The sequence below is a fragment of the Desmodus rotundus genome, chromosome 6, assembly GCF_022682495.2.
Source record: "Desmodus rotundus isolate HL8 chromosome 6, HLdesRot8A.1, whole genome shotgun sequence".
Taxonomy (NCBI): Eukaryota; Metazoa; Chordata; class Mammalia; order Chiroptera; family Phyllostomidae; genus Desmodus; species Desmodus rotundus.
The window spans coordinates 104628869-104647617 of record NC_071392.1 but is presented as its reverse complement, the minus strand read 5'-3'; the positions used below and the strand labels follow the sequence as shown (position 1 = coordinate 104647617).

At 50.6% G+C, this 18749-nt stretch overlaps 1 protein-coding gene and 1 pseudogene across 2 annotated transcripts; both read right to left on the bottom strand.

The window, feature by feature from the left end:
• Positions 1-346: 346 nt before the first annotated feature.
• Positions 347-1675, bottom strand: LOC112304224 (heterogeneous nuclear ribonucleoprotein H-like; annotated as a pseudogene).
• Positions 1676-5832: 4157 nt separating this feature from the next.
• On the bottom strand, positions 5833-17653 carry WFDC3 (WAP four-disulfide core domain 3). Of its 2 annotated transcripts, XM_045194778.2 has the most exons (7): positions 17544-17653; positions 17178-17266; positions 16343-16474; positions 15383-15529; positions 7881-8012; positions 6633-6818; positions 5833-6047 (listed from the first exon to the last, which is right to left on the bottom strand). In XM_045194778.2, exons 1-7 carry the CDS (start codon positions 17564-17566, stop codon positions 6031-6033), a joined length of 726 nt encoding a protein of 241 aa, XP_045050713.2. In that variant the 5' UTR covers positions 17567-17653; the 3' UTR covers positions 5833-6030. The 2 variants fall into 2 exon arrangements, with proteins under 2 accessions (XP_045050713.2, XP_053782712.1); XM_053926737.1 differs by lacking the exon at positions 7881-8012.
• Between the last annotated feature and the right edge of the window lie 1096 nt (positions 17654-18749).

Sequence of the window (18749 nt, the reverse complement as noted above, 5' to 3'; positions counted from 1 at the left end):
CCTATATTGAATTCTACCAAAAAAGCGTGTCTTCCAACATGCTTCCAAACAGTGTTCAGGGCAACGTGGTATAAGAGAAACATTTAAACTAATTCAACTGCGTTAACCTAAATATGCTCACTGCTTAAGTACATCCTACAATAGAACTAACCTGAGAGAAGCTAAAAATTGTTTAACAGTTATAGTTTACTAACTTAGTTGTTACATCCCAGATGACATTTGTGTTCAAAAATACTGAACCTTAAGTCTTTAAAACAACCCTCATTTCCACTGAAAGCATACATCACAAACTGGTATTGTAAAACTGTTAAACTTTTTTTTTTCATTAAAGTAGTACGAGGATCGATTACATTCTCCATCCACCACTCATACTGCCAGACATCCCTCCCATTCTGTTTATTCCCACAGATGCACGGTTTCTGGCACTGTCGTAGCTGCTGTTCATTGCTCCTTGGCTGCCTGTGCAACGTTTGATTGAAAATCACTGGAGTTTTCCTGTAAAACTTGGTCGTATCTGTTCATGCTATTCTGGCCGCTGTAGCCGCCTCCACGACCACTGCTCGGCTGCTGGCTGGCTGGGCCACCGTAACTGGACTGGTGTGACGAGCCCACGCCTCCCGTCTTTTGGCTACCGGATGCACCACCGCTTGCTCCTGCTGCAGAATTCAAGAACAGTTCTACGTATCTGTGTTGCACATTTGCTGTGTCTTTCAACATAGCTGCCACAGCACCTTCATGAGCTGCAAACTCGACATCTGCTTCTCCAGTTACGCTGCCATCAGGACCAGTTTCAGTATGTACTCTCACAGGGTTGAGTGGCGAGAAATGTTATAAATGTCATTCTCAGGAGCTCTGTAAGGTAAACCCCAGATGTGCACACAACGCCCAGTTGTGCCCTGGACAGGAGAGCCACGGTGCCCGTGTCTGTGGTCAGACATTCCTGAAAAACAGTAACTGAGGTCGCTTCTAAATCTATCTGACCCAAAACTATAGCCATCGTTATGGCCATTGTGAACATCACAGCCTCCATAACCTCCACCTTCACCACCACGCCTCATCCCTGCAAATCATCCTCATCCCCTGCCAGTGCTGTCATGCCCTCTGCCAGCACCAGCTCTGCCACGGGGACCTGGCCGCCGCATGGCCGTTAGCTTTCGTGGTGGATTATAATGAGTTCTAACTTCAGCTCGACGGCTCTTAAAGATTTTGATATACCTATGCCCTGTTCTTTCCTTGTGTTCCTTTAGAGCCTTTTCAGCTACTTCCTGTGAAGCAAACTGCACGAAGGCCTCCCCCGTACTACAGCCCTGGACGTCTACCCACTGGCAACGATATCCCATTTGGCACGACTTCCAACCCTGAGAAGAACGGAATAATTTCTTCCTTGCTACATGCAAAGGGGAGTCCTCTGAGCGGCACAAAGCCGGCGGCGGCGGTGTCAGGGCTATTTGGACCAGTGCGCTTCAACACCCAGTCCATTTCAGCGTTGTTTGACTTGAATATTTCAACGTATCTGTGCTCCATAGTCTCTCTGTCTTTTCTTCAGGGCCAGTTTGATGTCCTCTTCCGATTCAACTGCAAGAAAACCTCGCCACTCGGTCTGCCTTCTCTGGTGTAGATGAAACGAATACCTTGAGCCCCATTTTGAATTTTGCATCAGAGAAGAAAAGCTGCACTTCATCTGCCGAGCAAGGCAGGGCAAGCCCGGACCTCCACCACGAACCCCGCTCTGCCTCCGGCGCCCAACACAGTGGACGCCAAGGCCCCCCTGCGGGTCTTGGCGTCCAAACAGACTGACCACACGACTTCAGCGTGGCTGAGCGAAAAATCTGTGTGTAAGTTTTTGTTTGAACACCTGTTTTCAATTCCTTCAGGTATATATATGCCTGAGAGTGGGATTGCTGGGTCATATGGTAATTCCACGTATAATTTTCTGAGAAAGCACCAAGCTTTCTGCTATTGTAACATGGCTACTAGAAAATTTGAAATCACACCTGTGATTCACGTATTTCTATTCAAGAGTGATATTCTACATGTTTCTTTCTGCCCAGGAACTCCACTGGTACTAACCTCTCAGTTATGCATACCTCACCTTCTTCCAAACAGGGTCTGAGAAACTGAACTCTGTAAAACAAAAGACACAAAACTGAACATCATTAAGCCAACAAAAAGAGCAGAGACAAGTAATAAAAGTGGGAAGCAGGAGGCAATGAACTGCGTCAGAAGAGCTGAATAACTACCACTAGCTAACATTTGTCGGGTGTACGTTCTCTGTCCGGTTCTGTGCTAGGTGCTTTCTTTACATATTCACTCTTCCCAGCAGTCCTCTGAGGTGGGCAATGTAAGAAAGTTGTCCTCACTCATTTTGCATGGGGCTAATAAGCAGCAGAAGCATCTAGAGTCAAACCCAGGCCTCGCTCCAAAACCGAAGCTCTTGGCTTCCAGGTAGCCAAGGCAAAAAGAAAACATCAGCTCCAGAAAGCACCAATCACAGTGCCTGGCAACATTGGGGATGCCCAATAAGTGATTTCCCTGCCCATTTTCATTAGCACATTATGAGAGAAACTTTTTCCTGACCTTGAGCTCCAAAAAGAATTTGCTCTGTGGTTTTGTACATGATACATTGACACAACATGATGGTTAATGTTCCCAAGATAAATGTTACCAAAACCACAGAAGCATTCCACATCATACGCCAAGGAAGAGCATTACATTAGGTCCTGATTTATTACGTGCAATTCAGTAGAAACCTGGAGTATAGGTCCAGCTATGTAACGTTTTCCCGAAGGGGCTTGGGAAAGCTGGGAGGAACTCAGCAATCAGTTTGTAACTAGGCTTCTAGAATAATGTTTTTTGTAGGGTCAACACCGCCCCCCCCCCCCTTCTCTTACCCAGAAATGGTCTATGACAGACTTCTGCTGCCCTCTGGTGGCTCTGAGAATAAAGGCACTCTGCAAAGAATCTCCACTCAAAACCAGGCCATTGTGGCTCCCACACTGGTATCCAAAACACCGCTGAGCCCAGAGTCTCAGCAGGTAGCATCTGAGTCCCCCACCACTTCAAATAAGTCTTTTTTTTTTCTCGCCTGGGGACATTTTTTCATAGCTTTATTATTTTTTATTTTTTATTTTAAAACTATTTTACTGTTGTTCAATTAGAGTTGTCTGCATTTACTTCCCACCACTCCCCCCAACCCCAGCCAAACACTTCTCCCTCCCTTGCTTCCACCCCCCCTTGGTTTTGTCCATGTGTCCTTTATAGTTGTTCCTGAAAACCCTTCCTCCCATTATCCCCTCCCACATCCCCTCTGGTTACTGTCAGATTATTCTTAATTTCAGTGTCTCTGGTTATATTTTGCTTGCTTTTTTCTTTTGTTGATTAGGTTCCAGTTAAAGGTGAGATCATATAGTATTTGTCCCTCACCGCCTGGCTTATTTCGCTTAGCGTATTTTCATAGCTTTCAGAGAAGGAGGAAGGGAGAGCGGAAGAGAGAGAGAGAAGCATCAGTGCAAGAGAGGAGTGATTAATTCCCTCCCTCATGTACCTGGACCAGGGATCATATGCATGGGGGACAGGAAGGAGGATCCAATGTGCATGGCTGGGGATCAAACCTGCAAACTTTTGGTTTATGGCACGATGCTCCAACCAGCTGAGCCACACCAGCCAGGGCTCAAATAGGTCTTGAGCCCTCACTGACCACTGAACACTCTCACCTCTGTCAACTCTTGACTTCTTCCTCCATCAAAATCTCAAATTCAAATTCAGCCCTTCAGGGCTCACACTCGCTCATGCCCCGCCCCCCCCCACCTCTTTCTCTCTCATTCTCTGTCTCTCTCCCCTGTCATTGCTACCTATAGGTACGTCTGCAGCTCCACCATGGACGGGGTGTGCTGCTGCCCCAGATGACAAGGAAAGATCTAGAAAGGACCTCTCTCCCAGAACTCAGCCTGAGCTGCCTGGGGCTCACACCTTCCTTTCTAGTCCCCCTCACCACCATCACTCCCAGAAAATCATCCTACAGTATTTTGAGATTCCCAGACCATTGTTTTTCATTGAAAGCTCTTCTTTATTGATTTAACTATGTGCATGTACTAGTTTTTTTAAATAAGCAATAAAATGATAAGCAAAACAATGGTGGGGGAATCTGACAAAAGTCAGCAGCCTATCACACGGACCCCAGCACTTCCCAGTCCCCTGCGACAAGAGTCTGGAGCCACAGGCACCCACATCCCCCATCCCTCCAGTGGCCACGGGGAGACTCAGGCCAGCCACTCTTTCGGATCAGGCACCTACTCTACTGAAAGCGACACATGTCCTCAGGCGGGCAGAAACTAAATTTCACACTCTGATGGGAGAACAGAGCCAGAAAAAGGGACCAAAAAAAAAAAAAAACCCTCAGTGATAGAAAATTTTTTTAGCTATACTTCGCCTCTTTGCCTAAAGCATTTCTGCAATTTCCAAGGCAAGCGCCAATGCCCTTTTCTTTTCTGTGTTCAAACAGCCCTGCCTACTCAGCACTGTGGTCAACTGCTGATTGCTATGTCCTTTGCCCTGGTACGGCACACCCAGCCAGTTTGTTACCTGCCTGTCCCCAGAGCATTCTCTCCTTCCTGGCTGATACGTACAACCTTGATTTTTGCATCGCTTTCCCCATCGCCGGCCAGTGAGATGAGAAAGGAAGTCTGGGGAGCGGGCAGCTTCGGGGAAAACGTCCTCTGTCGCTAAGAGAAGAGCACCATTTGAGATAACTCTTCAAGGTATTTGGCTATTTAAGGGAGTCTTCTCTCCGCTGTCCTCTACACGCACCTGCTTCCTGCTGTCACACCTAGGGCTGCAGCAACCACCCTCTCCACAATCTCCCCTCCCACCCCCGTGAGGTGACTGGCATGAGGACAGAAGCCCACACACCGATGTGGTGGGAAAGGAACGAGTCTGGTCGCTGGCGCTGTGGCCGAGCCGCTGAGCCGGCCTCGCTGCTTCCCTCCAGGCTCCAGAGCGAGTGAGTTCAATGTCTGCATCGGCTAAGCCTCTGGGAGCTGGGTTTTCTGTGACTGACAGCCCAACACACTCCTGACGGATAGACCAGAGAATCACATCCCTTCTTTCACTCAACAAATAGTTATTGAGGGCCTTTTTTTTTTTTTCTTTTTTTTTGCCAGGCTCTCTTTTAAAAACTGGAATTCTGCTACTAAGGATTTCCCTGATTTATGGGCAAAAGTCAGTCAAGATTTAGAGGTACAAGGATATTAATGGCCAGCAAGAGATGACTAGTTAAATCAGCTATTTCTATAAAATTCTATTAAAAGAACGTATGTGATGACATAAAAGATTTCCAAGATGCAGAATACGATCCATTTTGTATACATAAGAATATAATTTTTAAAAGTTATCTTGGTTCCAAGAACCTAACACCCCCTCCCTACCATAAAGCCACCCAGAGGAGCCAAACTGCCTGTCTTGGAGCCGAGGGTTGGCCCCCAAGGAAGGAGGCCCAAGGCAGGAACGTCCAAGTGACTATAATAAACTAGCCACTCAGCCCAGTCCTGTGTCCAACCCACATTCTCTGATAAAAGCAAGGTCAGCAGACCCCAAAAGAGGCTGACCGTCCTACTCCTGGGGTTTGACAGGGACACCTATGGCAAGTTACCCCAAGTTTTATCTTCCACCCATCTCTACCCTAGCCACACCCAACCAGAAGACATTTTCGGTGTTCTCAGAAAGACTAGATTTCCTACCATTCCCAAAGGAGCCCCAGAACCCCACAGCCATGCCCAGACCACCAGCTCGCTTCCTTCACCTTAGTCCTCAAACAGTCCAGACAAGAGGGTCAGCACCAGCCTTTATTGAGGACAAAAGCACCACCCGCCCACTGACCGACCCCAGGGCTATTTTCCGAGCTCGGGGCAGCAGCAGGAACAGAAGCAGGGTGGGGAGGGCAGTGAGAGCCCCTGCAAGCACCGCAGACCCCAGGGCACCATCCACTCCCGGATTCCAGGACAGGCCCCTGGCAGTCAGGACAGACCGGGACAGCTAGGGCAGCGGGGTCTCTGCAAGAAGAAGGACATCAAGTCACAACTGTGCCCCTCTGGCTCCAGCTCCCCAGTGTGTTTCCCTCTACCCTGGAGAAGCCTGGCATTCATTGCTCCTGGAAGCCTTGACTGGCTCCCTGCTTCCTAACAACCCGGTGCAAACAGGCGTGGAAAACTCTCACACTCAGATGTCAATTTATAGCTCCTGTCTTAACAACAGCCTGTCTGTTCCTTTACCCACTCTCACCCCACCCCAGCCCTGGCTCCCCAAACACGCTGCCTACATTCCGCCCTCTGTGCGTTGGCTAACAATCACCAGCCCGCCTGTCCAGCATGTTCTCCGGGCCGTCCTCCCTTTGTCCTATCCTGCCCCACCTTTTGGGCCCAGCTCAAACCCTACTTCTAGCAGAAAGACCTTCCCCAGGAGCCCCACCCACTCTGAAAGCCCGCATTCTCTAAGCAAGGGTTTTCCATCCGTCTCTCCAACTAGACTCTCCATGGCAGAAACCTGGGCCTTCTGAAGTCTCCTACCCCGCAACTAAGCCAGTGCTTCACACAGAGCAGTGAAGCCCTTTGTTTTTGAGGGTGCGGGGCTGTACTCACCTAATTCGGAATCAGCCCTGATGGTCCCGTTGGGGTTCATGGCCAGCTGGGGCAGCGTTACTGGTGGGACACAGAAGCGGCCGCAGCCCGACTTGCAGCACTTTTGCCCGGCTTGACAGTTGTCATCCATCATGCAGTTAACGATGCACAGGCCCACCAAAATGCGTGGACAGTCCCCGCCCCGCCCTGTGGGAAAGCGGGCACCGGTAAAGAGACAGGACAGTCGGCTCCACTGACTCCGAATGCCCACCTGGAACTCAGACATGGGGGCTCCCAGCGAATCCATCCCTGAACCAAAGAGCTGGCTGGGAAACCTGGAAGCTGGCGGATCTAGGAATCTGTAGGGCCCCAAGAGAGCACCCAGACCAACAGTTTTCAGATAGTGCCCCATGGGGATCTCCCTAGAGGTACCTGGGGGTTAGCACCTCTGTGGGCGTGGAGGTGGGGCTAGGTGGAGGACAAAGGGACCGAGGCTCCCAGAACCCCGGCCTCTCCCCTCTGCATGGGCTTCATAGTGTCACTTTCTCAGGGAGACTTCTCTGCCGCCCTAGACAAAGTCTGTGCTGCACTGTGCTCTTCCATCAGACTTGACTGTCATTCACTCATCCGTCTACCTTCCCTGACGGGCTCTATGCTCCCTAAGGACCTCGACTGCTGCCTGGGAAGGAAAACGCTGCCTAAAACAACCTCTGGGCCCGCGATTCTGAAACGGACTTCCACAGTGCCTGGCACCACCGGAGCACTCAAAAATAGGTGTGTGTTTGGAAAAATATATTGAAGAAACAAAGAAATCAGATCAGGATTGCTTTTATCTGTTGTCTACATGTTGCTTCCAACCAAGATTTTATGTTGCAGAGAGAGAAACTTTGTGCTAAGAATTAGGTCAGGAAATCATGATCTTGGGCAACTCTCTCATTTTACAGATGATGAAATTGGCTCAAAAAGAGGCATTTGCTTACCCAAGGTCACAGAGCAAATCAGCCGCAGAACTAAGACCAGAAGCCAAGTTGCCTGTCTTCCTGCCTAGGGGCTGTTCCTGCTACCCCCTGCTGCCTTCCCCTGGTTATTTAATGCCCACGAGGGCCCCTGGCCCTGGGAGAGGGGTTGCTTTGGGTTGAGGGGGCCAGGCGGACTGGAAGGATAGGACTGCAATTCCTCCTGGGAACGGATAAACAAGAAGGCCGCAGACCACTCCCTCCCAAACTGACGTTGGAACCCAAGGATTCCCTCCCCAAAGAGCCAACCTACCTCCCTTGATGTCTCCACGGCAGGTGTGGCCACAGCCAGTGCTGCAGCATTTATGTCCCGGGGGGCAGGACTCGTCCCCATCACACAGCTCCTCGCACGGAAGGGGGTCAGCAGGACACTCACCGCCAAGCCCTGCCACAGAACCAGAGCGCTGGGGCCCAGTGTTTCCAGCTGGAGGCGCTCTGGCCCACTGTTTCCAGCTACTTTTACTGTGACTCTTGAGAACGAAATGCTTGTGTCACCGTGTCCCTTGCGTATATTCATACGGTAAAGGTACGCACAGGGGGGCATCCGTGTATGTGCAATGTTGATACTTTATACTCTATTTCTTCTGCTCCTCATGCAGGCCATAAACTACTAAATTCACTCAAGACTTGCAGTTTGAAAAGCACTGTGGGGGTCTAACCCACTTTCTGACTGTGGCAGATATCTGCCCTCGTGGCCCCCAATGAACCCCACCTCCTGAGAGTCATGCCCTTGCAGAGCCCCCTCTCAGATTGCCTCTGGGCTTGACCACGTGACTTGCTTGGACCAACACGACACCCAAAAGCATGACTGATGCAAGCAGAGGCTGGATAAGCACTTCCATAGTGCCCTGTCCTCTGAGAACACGTCGTCTTGGAAACTGGCCGCCACGCTGTGTAGCAGCTTGGGCTAGATAGGCTACAGAATGATGAGATGCCCCTGAGAGAGGACCTGGAGGAACAGAGGCATCCTGGACATCCCAGCCCCTGCTGAGCGCCCCGCCAAGGCCCCAGCCACATGCGGCAGCGTGACCTCAGCTGTGCCCTGTGGGTGAAAGAGCTGCCCCACTAGCCCGCGCTAAGTTTGGGGGCGGCTAGCATGCGGCAATAGGTAACTGAAACAGTGGTTGACAGAACCCCAGGTTTGTTCTGAGAGGCAGTGAGCCCAGGCAGCTAAAATGATCTGCTCCCCGTAGTCCCCTGTAACGAGGGAGGACCACAGACTGAGACAGAGCTGGGAAAACTTCTGCACTCCTGACATAAGGACTACACGCCTCTCGAACTGCCCCTCACTGCTTCCTTCTTCCAGTGCAAAGACAGACGGAGCACAGGGAGGGACAGCAGCCTTCTTTCAACTAGCAGACAACTAGGATGAGCAAGTCAAGGGTCACAAAGAGAGAGAAACAGCCTCATCCTTGTTGGCACCAGGGAGCTGCCACCCCAGCCCTAGCACCTACTTCAGGGCTTCTTGTTATGCGAGCAAAGTAAACCCTTATTTGGTTCATTTTCGGCGGCATTCCTGATGCGCCCCGTCACCACACCTACAGTGGAGAGCGAAACCCAGGGAAGAGGAGGGGTTTGCCAGAACTAGAGTGAGTCACAGGGAAAGCGGGACAAAGTGCAGCCTCTCTCTTCACTGTGAAGCATTCTTTCTACTACACCATCCCTAAAGCACGCAGGCACACCCAAAGAAGTCACATCCAAACCAAACCAACTCGCCGTGACTCATTCACCTCAGTGTTTATAGATTTCAAGATTTTGAATGGAAAAAAGTGACAGGCCATTAAAGGCTTTGTAGAAAACCACAGCAGGTCTGGCTCAGTGCCCCTGAGTGGGAACACGCATGTACAGTCCCATGAGGCTGCTGTAGGAGGTCTTCCGTGACGGAAAACGCGAGTGTGGCCCCTCCAGAGAGAACACATGCAGCTCAGCAATCAAGGTGCAATCACCCCGCAACCTAGGATTTTCCCGGACAGCTCCTACTCCAAATACTCCACGCCACTGTCAGATCACATGGAAAGCATGGCCTGATCCTCTTCACGCAGAAAACATGGTCACTAGAACCACCAGATGCGCCTCCTCACACCTCCCTAGCTGCTTGGCAAACACCAAGTCCACTTACCAAAGAACAAAGCCTCCTATCCCACAGTTAAATCTCGCTGGTGGGAAAAACCCAGCAACATAAACTCCCCGTGGAGTTACGCCACGTGCCCTGGAAAGTGGGTGGGTACGGTAACACGCTTCCCAGGCCGCACCATTTTGCTGAGTGTGGCCCTGACGTGCCCGAGGCCAGGAGCACTCCGCCACTGGGAGAGGGTAGAGGCTTGGTCTCCATGCTGGTCCTGGGGATGAGGGCGATTGCTGGCGGCAGAGTGAAATTCCAAGACGTCTTCAGCCACCACGGGCCCTCTGAACTATGAAACCTACTCCTCTTCTCTTGCAGACGGACAGACAGATGTCCAGGAAAGGAGAGGCGCTGACCTGAGAGCAATGGTGGCAGAATCGGGTCCCAAGCTCCCAGCTTGAAGGGTGCCCTTTAAACCACATCACCATGAGCCCCTACTCCACAAGGGTCACCCCAAAACAAAATCAACAAGTGCTGGGACTCACTCCGCTCAGTTCTGCCGAAAGAGAAGACCTGGTGGTGGGCAGTTTTAGGGGCTAGGGAGACATAAACGAGCCAGCGTGCGGGGGCCCCCAAGGCCATGCTAGGTTCGGAGGGTCCCTAGAACACACGGGACTCGGCGTATAGCTGTGCCCATGGCTCTGATTTATTACAGCAGAGGACACAAAGCAAATCATCAAAGAGAAGTGAAACAGACTCCAGAGGAAACCAGACACCAGCTTGCAAGGGTCCTCTCCCAGTGCAGTCACACAGCGGGGACAAGAACTCGTAGCGCTGTCCACCAGGGGAGCTCATTAGGCTCACAGTTTCCACTGAGATACTCTTATCGCTTAGGCTCGTGGTGACACTCTCAAAATCCCGTTTCCCAGAAGCCGGTCAAGGCCGGGCTTGCAAGTAGGCCTTTCTAGGAATCTCCATCTCCAGCCTGCAGTGCTGTTTTCCATGACAACCAGCAGTGAGGTTTCATGGAAAGGAGCCTGTGCCGTCAGTCCACACAAAGGGTATGGCGCACACGTTGTCACAAGCAAAACAGGGTCACAGGGCATTGGGCGTGGTCCAGTTTCATGCGGCGGGAGCCAAAGGTGACAGCTCTTGGGCCATAATCTGAATCTTCACTCCAAAACTTCTTCCTCCCCAGTTTGCTCCTCCTCAGTAAGAAGCACAGCATCGCCCAGCTGCTCCCGCCAGACACCCAAGCGCCATTCTTGATACTTCCTCGACACCCACATCCCCCTCCTCCTTCACCTCGTCCTGCCAACTCTGCCTGCAGGGGTGCTCCGCGTCTGCCACTTTTCTGCCTGCACTGTCACCCCGATGGCCTCAGCCACGGTCGCTCTCGCCCAGCCTGCCACAATGCCCCCTTCACTGGCCGCCATCTTCTCCCCTTGCTCCACCCATTCTTCACACACCAGCGGGGGGCTTTTTAAAATGAAAACTGGACCAGGCCTCTCCTGCTTCTACAAGCCCCTCCAGGCCTTCCCACTGCACTTACAATAAAGCCCTAGAGAGAGGCCCTATAGACCCCAAAGTCTGGGCTCAGCCTCAACCGGAGCTACCACCCCCTCCTCCTCCACCCAACCACACTGACCTCTTCTCACCTCCTTAAGAACAGCATGCTGTCCCCCACCCACCTCACGGCCCTGGCCTCGCTGTTCCCTCTTCATGGCACTCTGGCCAATGGCCAGCTCCTCGCTCTCCTAGTGAAAATGACCCTTTCTCTATACCTCTCTTTCTTTCCCTTCCCAGGACTTGTCACAATGTGTGTTTTTTAGTACATGTTGATGATTATCTCCCATCTCTCACACCTTGAGATCAAGAACCCTGGCTGCCTTGTTACCAGGGGATGTCCGAGTGTTAGGTGGGGGAGGCATTGGGTAGGGGTTGAATAAATGAGTGAGTGAGTGAGAGCACAGGCAAGTTGGGAGGGAACTTGAATGGAGGGGTGCTGGGCATCGCTATGAGCTATGGACATGACTTGGCAGCTTTTGTATAGGCTTTGAAAATGCGTTTCTTGCCCTGGCTGGTGTGGCTCAGTGGACTGAGTGCCCGCCTGCAAACCAAAGGGTCACCAGATCGATTCCCAGTCAGGCACATGCCTGGGTTGCGGGCCAGGTCCCCAGCAGGAGGCATGCAAGAGGCAACCACACATTGATGTTTCTCTCCCTCTCTCCCTCCCTTCCCCTCTCTAAAAATAAATAAATGAAATCTTAAAATTAAATAAGTAAATAAAATGCATCTCTTCTAAACTGCATGATATAGACAGAATGTTTGTGTCCCCCAAGAACTCATATGTTGAAATCTAATCCCCGGTATGAGGATATTCGGAAGCGGGGCCTTTGGGGGTGATTAGGTCATGACAGTGGAGCCCCATAAACATTAGTGCTCTGACTGCCCTCCCGCCACATAAGACCACAGCAAAGAGACCAGGAACCAGGCAGTCCACGAACCAGGAAGCAGGGCCTCACCAGACACTCAATCTGCCTGCACCTTGACCTTGGCCTTCTCAGCTTCCAGAACTCTGAGAAATAAATTCCTGTTGTTCATGAGCCACCCGGTACATGGTATTCTGTTATACCAGCTCAGACAGACTGAGACATTGCATTGTCACTCTATGAGGTAAGCATCCTTATCTCCAAAAGTGAGGTCCAGAGAGATGAAAGGACTTGCCCAAGGCCACACAGCAAGCAAGCAGAGGCACCAGGATTCAGGCCCACACTCAAGCCGGAACAGCCTCCTGGGAGCAGGTCCTAGCATCTGCCCGGTGCCCTCAGCAACCCAACTGTCCCACCGCTCTGCCAAACCAAACCGAGCAGCCCAGGCCATGCTAAACCTCTGGCACTACCAGAGCTTAGGAAAAGCAGGAGTTGTTCACAGCCCAGAAAGGAGAGCTTCCTATGGGCTTGGGTGTAGCCACCAGCCCCGCTGAGTGAGTGCCCAGCCTTCCTCTAGGACCGGAACTGTAGAAAAGTAGTTCACTACCAACACAGCAGCCAGTGTCGCCTCTCACCAGACCAGGAACCCCACTCAACCTACGGACTCTGGGAGATTACTATTCCAGCCTGCCCAGCTCCAAGCGAAGCGGAAGCTCCATGTGGACTGGCCAGGGCCCAGAGCAGCTCACAAAGATGCCTTGCCAGGGGGCCAGCCTCCTCCTCAGCCCTTGCAAGGCAGCCATCAGCTTCAAACACTGGGCAGATTGTAGCAGGCCCGGCAAGCTGGCAGTGAGTGACCTGCCTGCCGCAGATTCCCAGGCTCTGGTTCCAGAGCTGGGCCTCAGGAGTCCTGGCAAGGAGTACAACCCTCCATTCTCTCTCATGGGCAGGCTGCCCGAGAGAGCTGCCTAAGCAGGCAGACAGCCCCACTGGGCCCCTGCTACCTGGGGAGGTCTGGCTGGAAGGAAAGAGGTGGTCACATGTGGTGTGGTTTCGGGGTCTCGGAGGAGAGGTGAGCAGGGGAGGAGAAAATGATCCTGGCTCTCGATAAAAGGGGCTGGTTAGAAATCGTACCCCTGACAAAGCCCACCTTAAGAGGCAAGAGGAAGACAGCTGATGCAGAGCAAGAGCAAAACACTTTACAGACTTCGAGTCATCACAACAACCTTCGAGGCTTATTTTTTCCATGTTACAGGGCAGGGAACCGAGGCCCAGAGAAGCAGAAGAGACGTGGCCAGGGACCCACTGGCCAGTAACTGGTGAGCCTCAGGCTTGAATCCAGCTCTCTGACAACCAACACCTACACTTTGCCATTGCAACATGCTGCCACGGGTACTCAGATGGCAGAACGGTCCCAGTTCCTTTAGAAACCATAATGGAAGACATAAAGCAAGATCCCATTTGAGACAGCAAAAAAGAAGCTAATAAAATAACCCAGGCATTAACTTACCAAGAAATACTTTAAAACTAGAAAACACCTTGAAATGTACCAAATACACTTGGGGAAAAAATGGGAAGACATAAAGATTCAACATGATAAAAACGTCAGTTCTCTCTAAGTTAATGTATGTATCTAACCCCTCTCCAGTGAAAGTAGCCTCAGTATTTGGGGGCATGGGGAAGAGACAACATGATAATAAAATATATTTGGAAGCACGAGCGAGCCAAAGCAGCCGTGACAGCACTGAGACAAAGGCAGATGAGAAGGGGCAGCCGTGGAGACACACCAGCAGTTTCTAATGTCTTCTGGGGGCCTTTCTAGGGAGTGGGGAGGAGCCGAGGAATAGAGCAGACAGTTCTGTAACTTGTGCCTCCAAATTCTCTCAATTGTGTCACCTTCCTCCTTCCCTACTGCCGCCTCCCTAGTCTAACTACACTCCGTCCTCACCCGGAGTCACGCTCTCCCTCCCTGTCTCTATTTACGCCACACCAGCTTCCTTTCAGTTTCTCAGATGTGGCAACGTCCTTCTCAGCCTAACAACTTCTGCGCCTGCCTCTCTCGTCCTGGAATGTCCATCACACCCTTGACCTGGCTAACTTCAACTCCGGGACGGAGGTTAAATGTTACCACCTCAGATGGGCCTTCCTGGACCACCCACAATCTGAAGGGAGTGCACTGTTTTAAAACAGACTGATGATCTAGTAAATAAAATGTTTCTCTGAGAAAATAAAATAAAACGAGTGCCCGTTTATTCTACCGCTAGGCACCCTTCAATTTTCCTTGTGTCCTTGTTACAGTTTGAAATTCATATTTATTTGCATGCTTATCTGTTAAGCCTCCTCCTCCCCTACCAGTCTATAAGCTCCGAGAAGACAGGGACTGAATCTACTTTGTTTGCCACAATGTACCAAGAACCTATCCCTGGGTCTAGCAAATAGTAAATACTCAATAAATATCTGTTGAAGCAATCATATGTAAATAGAGCATTAGGTCATGGGGACGCTGTAAGAGGAAGAAGAAATCTCTTTCAAACACCTCTCTGCCAGAATCAGAATAAAATAGGGCCCGTTTTGCCCTGGCCGGTGTGGCTCACTTGGTTGGAGCGTCGTCCTGTAAACCGAACAGCTGTGGGTTTGATTCCCAGTCAGGGCACATGCCAGGGTTGCAGGTTCCATCCCCAGTTGGGGCACATACAGGAGGCAACTGATAGATGTTTCTCTCTCACATCCATGCTTCTCCTCCTCTCTCTCTCCCTCCCTTTCCCTCTCTCTAAAATCAATAAACATGTCCTCGGGTGAGGGCAAAAAAATAATAGGGCCCATTTCCAACAGGAGATGGCCATCCTGGGTGCGGGCAGAGAGGACACAGAGCCTCAGAAGCCAGTGAATGGGGAAATGTGTGCTGCCCTGCATAGGAGGCAAGAACCTCTTCGCAGCTCCTGGAGCTCAGATTTTCATAGAGAATACTGCAGTTGACAACGGGGATTGGAAACTGCCCGACAGCTTTCAAGTCTGCCCGCAAACACAGATACGCCAAGATTTCCCTTCCAGCTGCCTCCTCTGCCTGCCCAGGCCACACCCCACACTCCCTCCCAGCTTCGGTACCCTTCATATATCTTTTCTTGAAAAAGATCTCAATATAGGAGGAGCTTTATCAGTTTTTCAGAGTAGAGTAAAACCAAAAGACGGCATGTGCGCATATCTGAGAAAGAAACAAGGAGGCCAAGCAGAGAGCGTGGGGTATGGGGCGGAGCTTCTTACCCAGCTTCTGTTTAGAGACCGGGACCACACAGCTCTTGTTGCAGCCAAACCTGCAGCATTTCTTTGCCCCCGGACAGGTCTCATCTGTGACGCACCTTTGAAAACACGATTGTTTCCGAACAGCCCTGGCACAATCGCCTTTTCTCCCTGGAGCAGAAAGGGAGACAGCCACAAAAAAAGGAGATAAAGGTGCCTGGGGACACCCACAAGCACAGCAGACCAGAAGGTCAGAGGGAGCTTCCTTTAGGACCCTCCACCCGGGTGCTAAAGCACAGGCACTGACAACAAGGAGAACATTGACTGGGACATTCATGGAGTTGACCTTATGCCTCTCACCTGATCCTCACGATTCTACGGGGTACCCACAATTATCCCCATCTTAGAGAGGAGGACATGGAGCCTTAAAAACTTAGCACTTAGCCCTAGTGTAGCTCAGTGGATTGGGGGCCAGCTTGTGAACCTAAGGGTCACAGGTTCAATTTCCTGTTGGGGCACCTGGAGGGACGTGCCAGAGGCAACTGATTGATGTTTCTCTCACACACTGATGTTTCCCTCCCTCTCTTCTCCTCTCTCTGAAATAAAGAAAATAAAATGCTTTTTAAAAACACTTAAAAAGAACTCTTTAAGCCTTATTTAAGGCTTAAGAAGGTCTGCCTGGCTCTAGGGTTTACCCCGTTCACTAGAATCTTAAACTTCCCTTCCCACGCTCGCCCTCCAGCCTTCACAAGAGCCCTGGGTTCAGAGTAAAAGGCCGAGCCAATCAGTCCCCACGTTCCTTCCCGATAGGAGACAAAGAACTGGGCATAGTGAGCAGGTAAAGGAGAAGAGACCCCAAAAGGAGAAAGAAGAGGAGCTCTACCCAAGCTAGATTTCCAGAGCCCATCTAAGAGGCAGGAAGCTCTCTCTGGGTCTTTCCAGCCCAGAGGCAAGGTCAGGATCTCGCCTCTCGTACAAACGTACCCTGCGGAACGCCTCCTCGGCAGGCGCGAGCGCAGCCCGAGCGGCAGCATTTCTGCCCCGCCGGACATGGCTGGTCCCCCTGGCACAGGTCTGCGCATGGGCTCTTGTCCGGAGGGCACTCCCCTTCTTTCACTGCAAAAGGCATCACGTGAGGTTGGGCTAACTGGCCGGGCCTCAAGAAATGGGGAGAGAAAGCCAAACGTACTTAAGAACTTTCAGCCTCTCCGAACACTCCTATCTAAAATATCTCTTCCCCAGAGGAACATGGAGGGGCAACCATGTTCCCCTCCACCCACACAGCCAAAAACACACACACCACGACTACAGGACCAGCCATTCTGCAGAGAGAGAGTGAGAAAGGTTGGGGTGATTGTGTTCTCTTTTAAGAAACTCTAGGGGAGCCCTGGCTGGTGTGGCTCAGTAGATTGAGCACTGGCCTGTGAAGCAAAGGGCCACTGGTTTGATACCCAGTCCGGGCAGATGCCTGGGTTGCAGGCCAGGTCCCCAGTTGGGGTGTGCAAGAGGCAACCACACACTGATGTTTCTCTCCCTCTTTTTCTGCCCCCTCCCCCTCTCTCTGGACATAAAATAATGATGATGATAATGATAATAGTAATAATAATAATAATAATAATAATAATTTTTTTAAAGAAACTCTAGGGAATTCCTATCTCTTTGCCCAGAGAGGGTAAAGGAAGCCAGGAAAACCCACCCTGGCTGTCCCAAAAACCTACATCTTCACAAATGAGGCCCCTGGCTCTGGGAGGGAGGCAGGGCATGCTTTCTCTAGGCACTTTCTGTTACTGTCAGCCAGGGATCCCAAATGATAGCTCACCATGCTCTCCTGCAGTCACCCAGGATGTCAGGGACCCAAGAACAAGAAGTGCCTTCAGGAGGAAGAGGCAGCTTAACATGGTGAGGATGCTGAGAGTTGAGATGAGAGCTCAGGTCAGGCCGGAGGTGCTCACCTTGCCCCAAGTATCAGCTGGGAGAAAGGGAGGCCCGGGAGAATGGCCTATACCCAGCCCCACAGTCTTCCCTTTCGCAATAATCCCCGAGGATGGCCTCTCCAGACAAGGAGAAAAATGATTGGTTGTTGGTGTGTGGGAAAATTCCTGGCACTACCAAAGGGCACATGTGATGGTGGTGACCAAACTCTGTAATGTGCAATGCACAACACCCCTGGATAATGATCACAAACCTGGGAAAATGGAGAGTGGCCATTGGATCAAGGACCAAAGGGAGCTCTTAAGGGCCTTGGAAAGACACAGCTATAGCTGAAATGACAGAGGGAAGGACCAGAGACATGACCTAATTAAAAAAAAAACAAAAACACCAAAGCTAATAAAATGCACTGTGGCTTCTGTTCATCCTAGCAACCTAGAAGACAGAGAATGGAACAGATACTTAGAAACTATTGAAAAGCTACAGAAAAGCTGTATTTGAGTCTGTTCAGATTTAATACAAATGCACCAGAGCCTACATCTTGGTCCCTCTGGCCCACATAGGTGATTCTTGGACTGTCTGAATGCTAATTGACAGAACCCCAAAGAACAGTTGCTATCATTCAAGTAGTCTAGAGCATATATATTCCTCTTTTTTTATCTCTTCTTCCTCTATGTCTTTTTATTTTTCTTTATCTGTCTCCTTATGAGTTCGGTCGGCCATGATACCTAATAGTGTCCACTGGCATTGCTTGGCCCAGTGAGGTTAAAGGGGAGGGAATATTCAAGGCTCAAGGTAAAAACTTCCTTAATAGCACTGAAGAGTTTGGTGCCAGGAAGTTGCCTTATTTTTTCTAAGGCTGATATTGAAGCATGGAGGTAATTAACATTTGTTGATGACCTGTTATGTGCTTTATATACATTGTTTATTTTAATGCTCACAACAATCTTGCTGAGCCAGAAAAGTGGCTCAGAAGGACTCAGAGAAAAATTGTCCAAGGTCATAAAGCCCGTAAGTGGTGGCTGCTGGAAGTTAATATTAATAGTAATGACAGATAGCATCGTTTGAGTGTTTTCCTGTGCCAGATGGGCTGCCTCTCGCATGCCCCCAACTGGGGACCTGGCCCACAACCCAGGCATGTGCCCTGACAGGGAATCCAACCAGCGACCTTTTTGTCTGCAGGCCAGGGCTCAATCCACTGAGCCACACCACTCAGAGCTGTACCCTAGTTCTAAACGTTTTACATGAATTAACTCAATCCTCACAGCAACCTTATGAGTTTGTTACTATTGTACCCATTCTACAGATAAGAACACTGAGACAGAGAAAGAAGCATGGGTCACACAGCTGGTAAACGGTAAAACAAAGATAGGCAGTCCAATTCCATAGTTCTTAAATCACTGTATCATACTGGATTTGAATTCAGATCTAACTGCAAAACTCATGTAGTTTCTACTACTCT

Excerpts from the sequence above, each read along its gene's own strand:
- WFDC3 (XM_045194778.2), bottom strand. The coding sequence starts at position 17,566 with ATGGCCACTCTCCATTTTCCCAG. Across the intron at positions 17,267-17,543 it reads GCCACTCTCCATTTTCCCAG|CATCCTCACCATGTTAAGCT; the intron begins GTTTGTGATCAT and ends CTCAACTCTCAG. Across the intron at positions 15,530-16,342 it reads CCGAGGAGGCGTTCCGCAGG|GGAGAAAAGGCGATTGTGCC; the intron begins GTACGTTTGTAC and ends TTTCTGCTCCAG.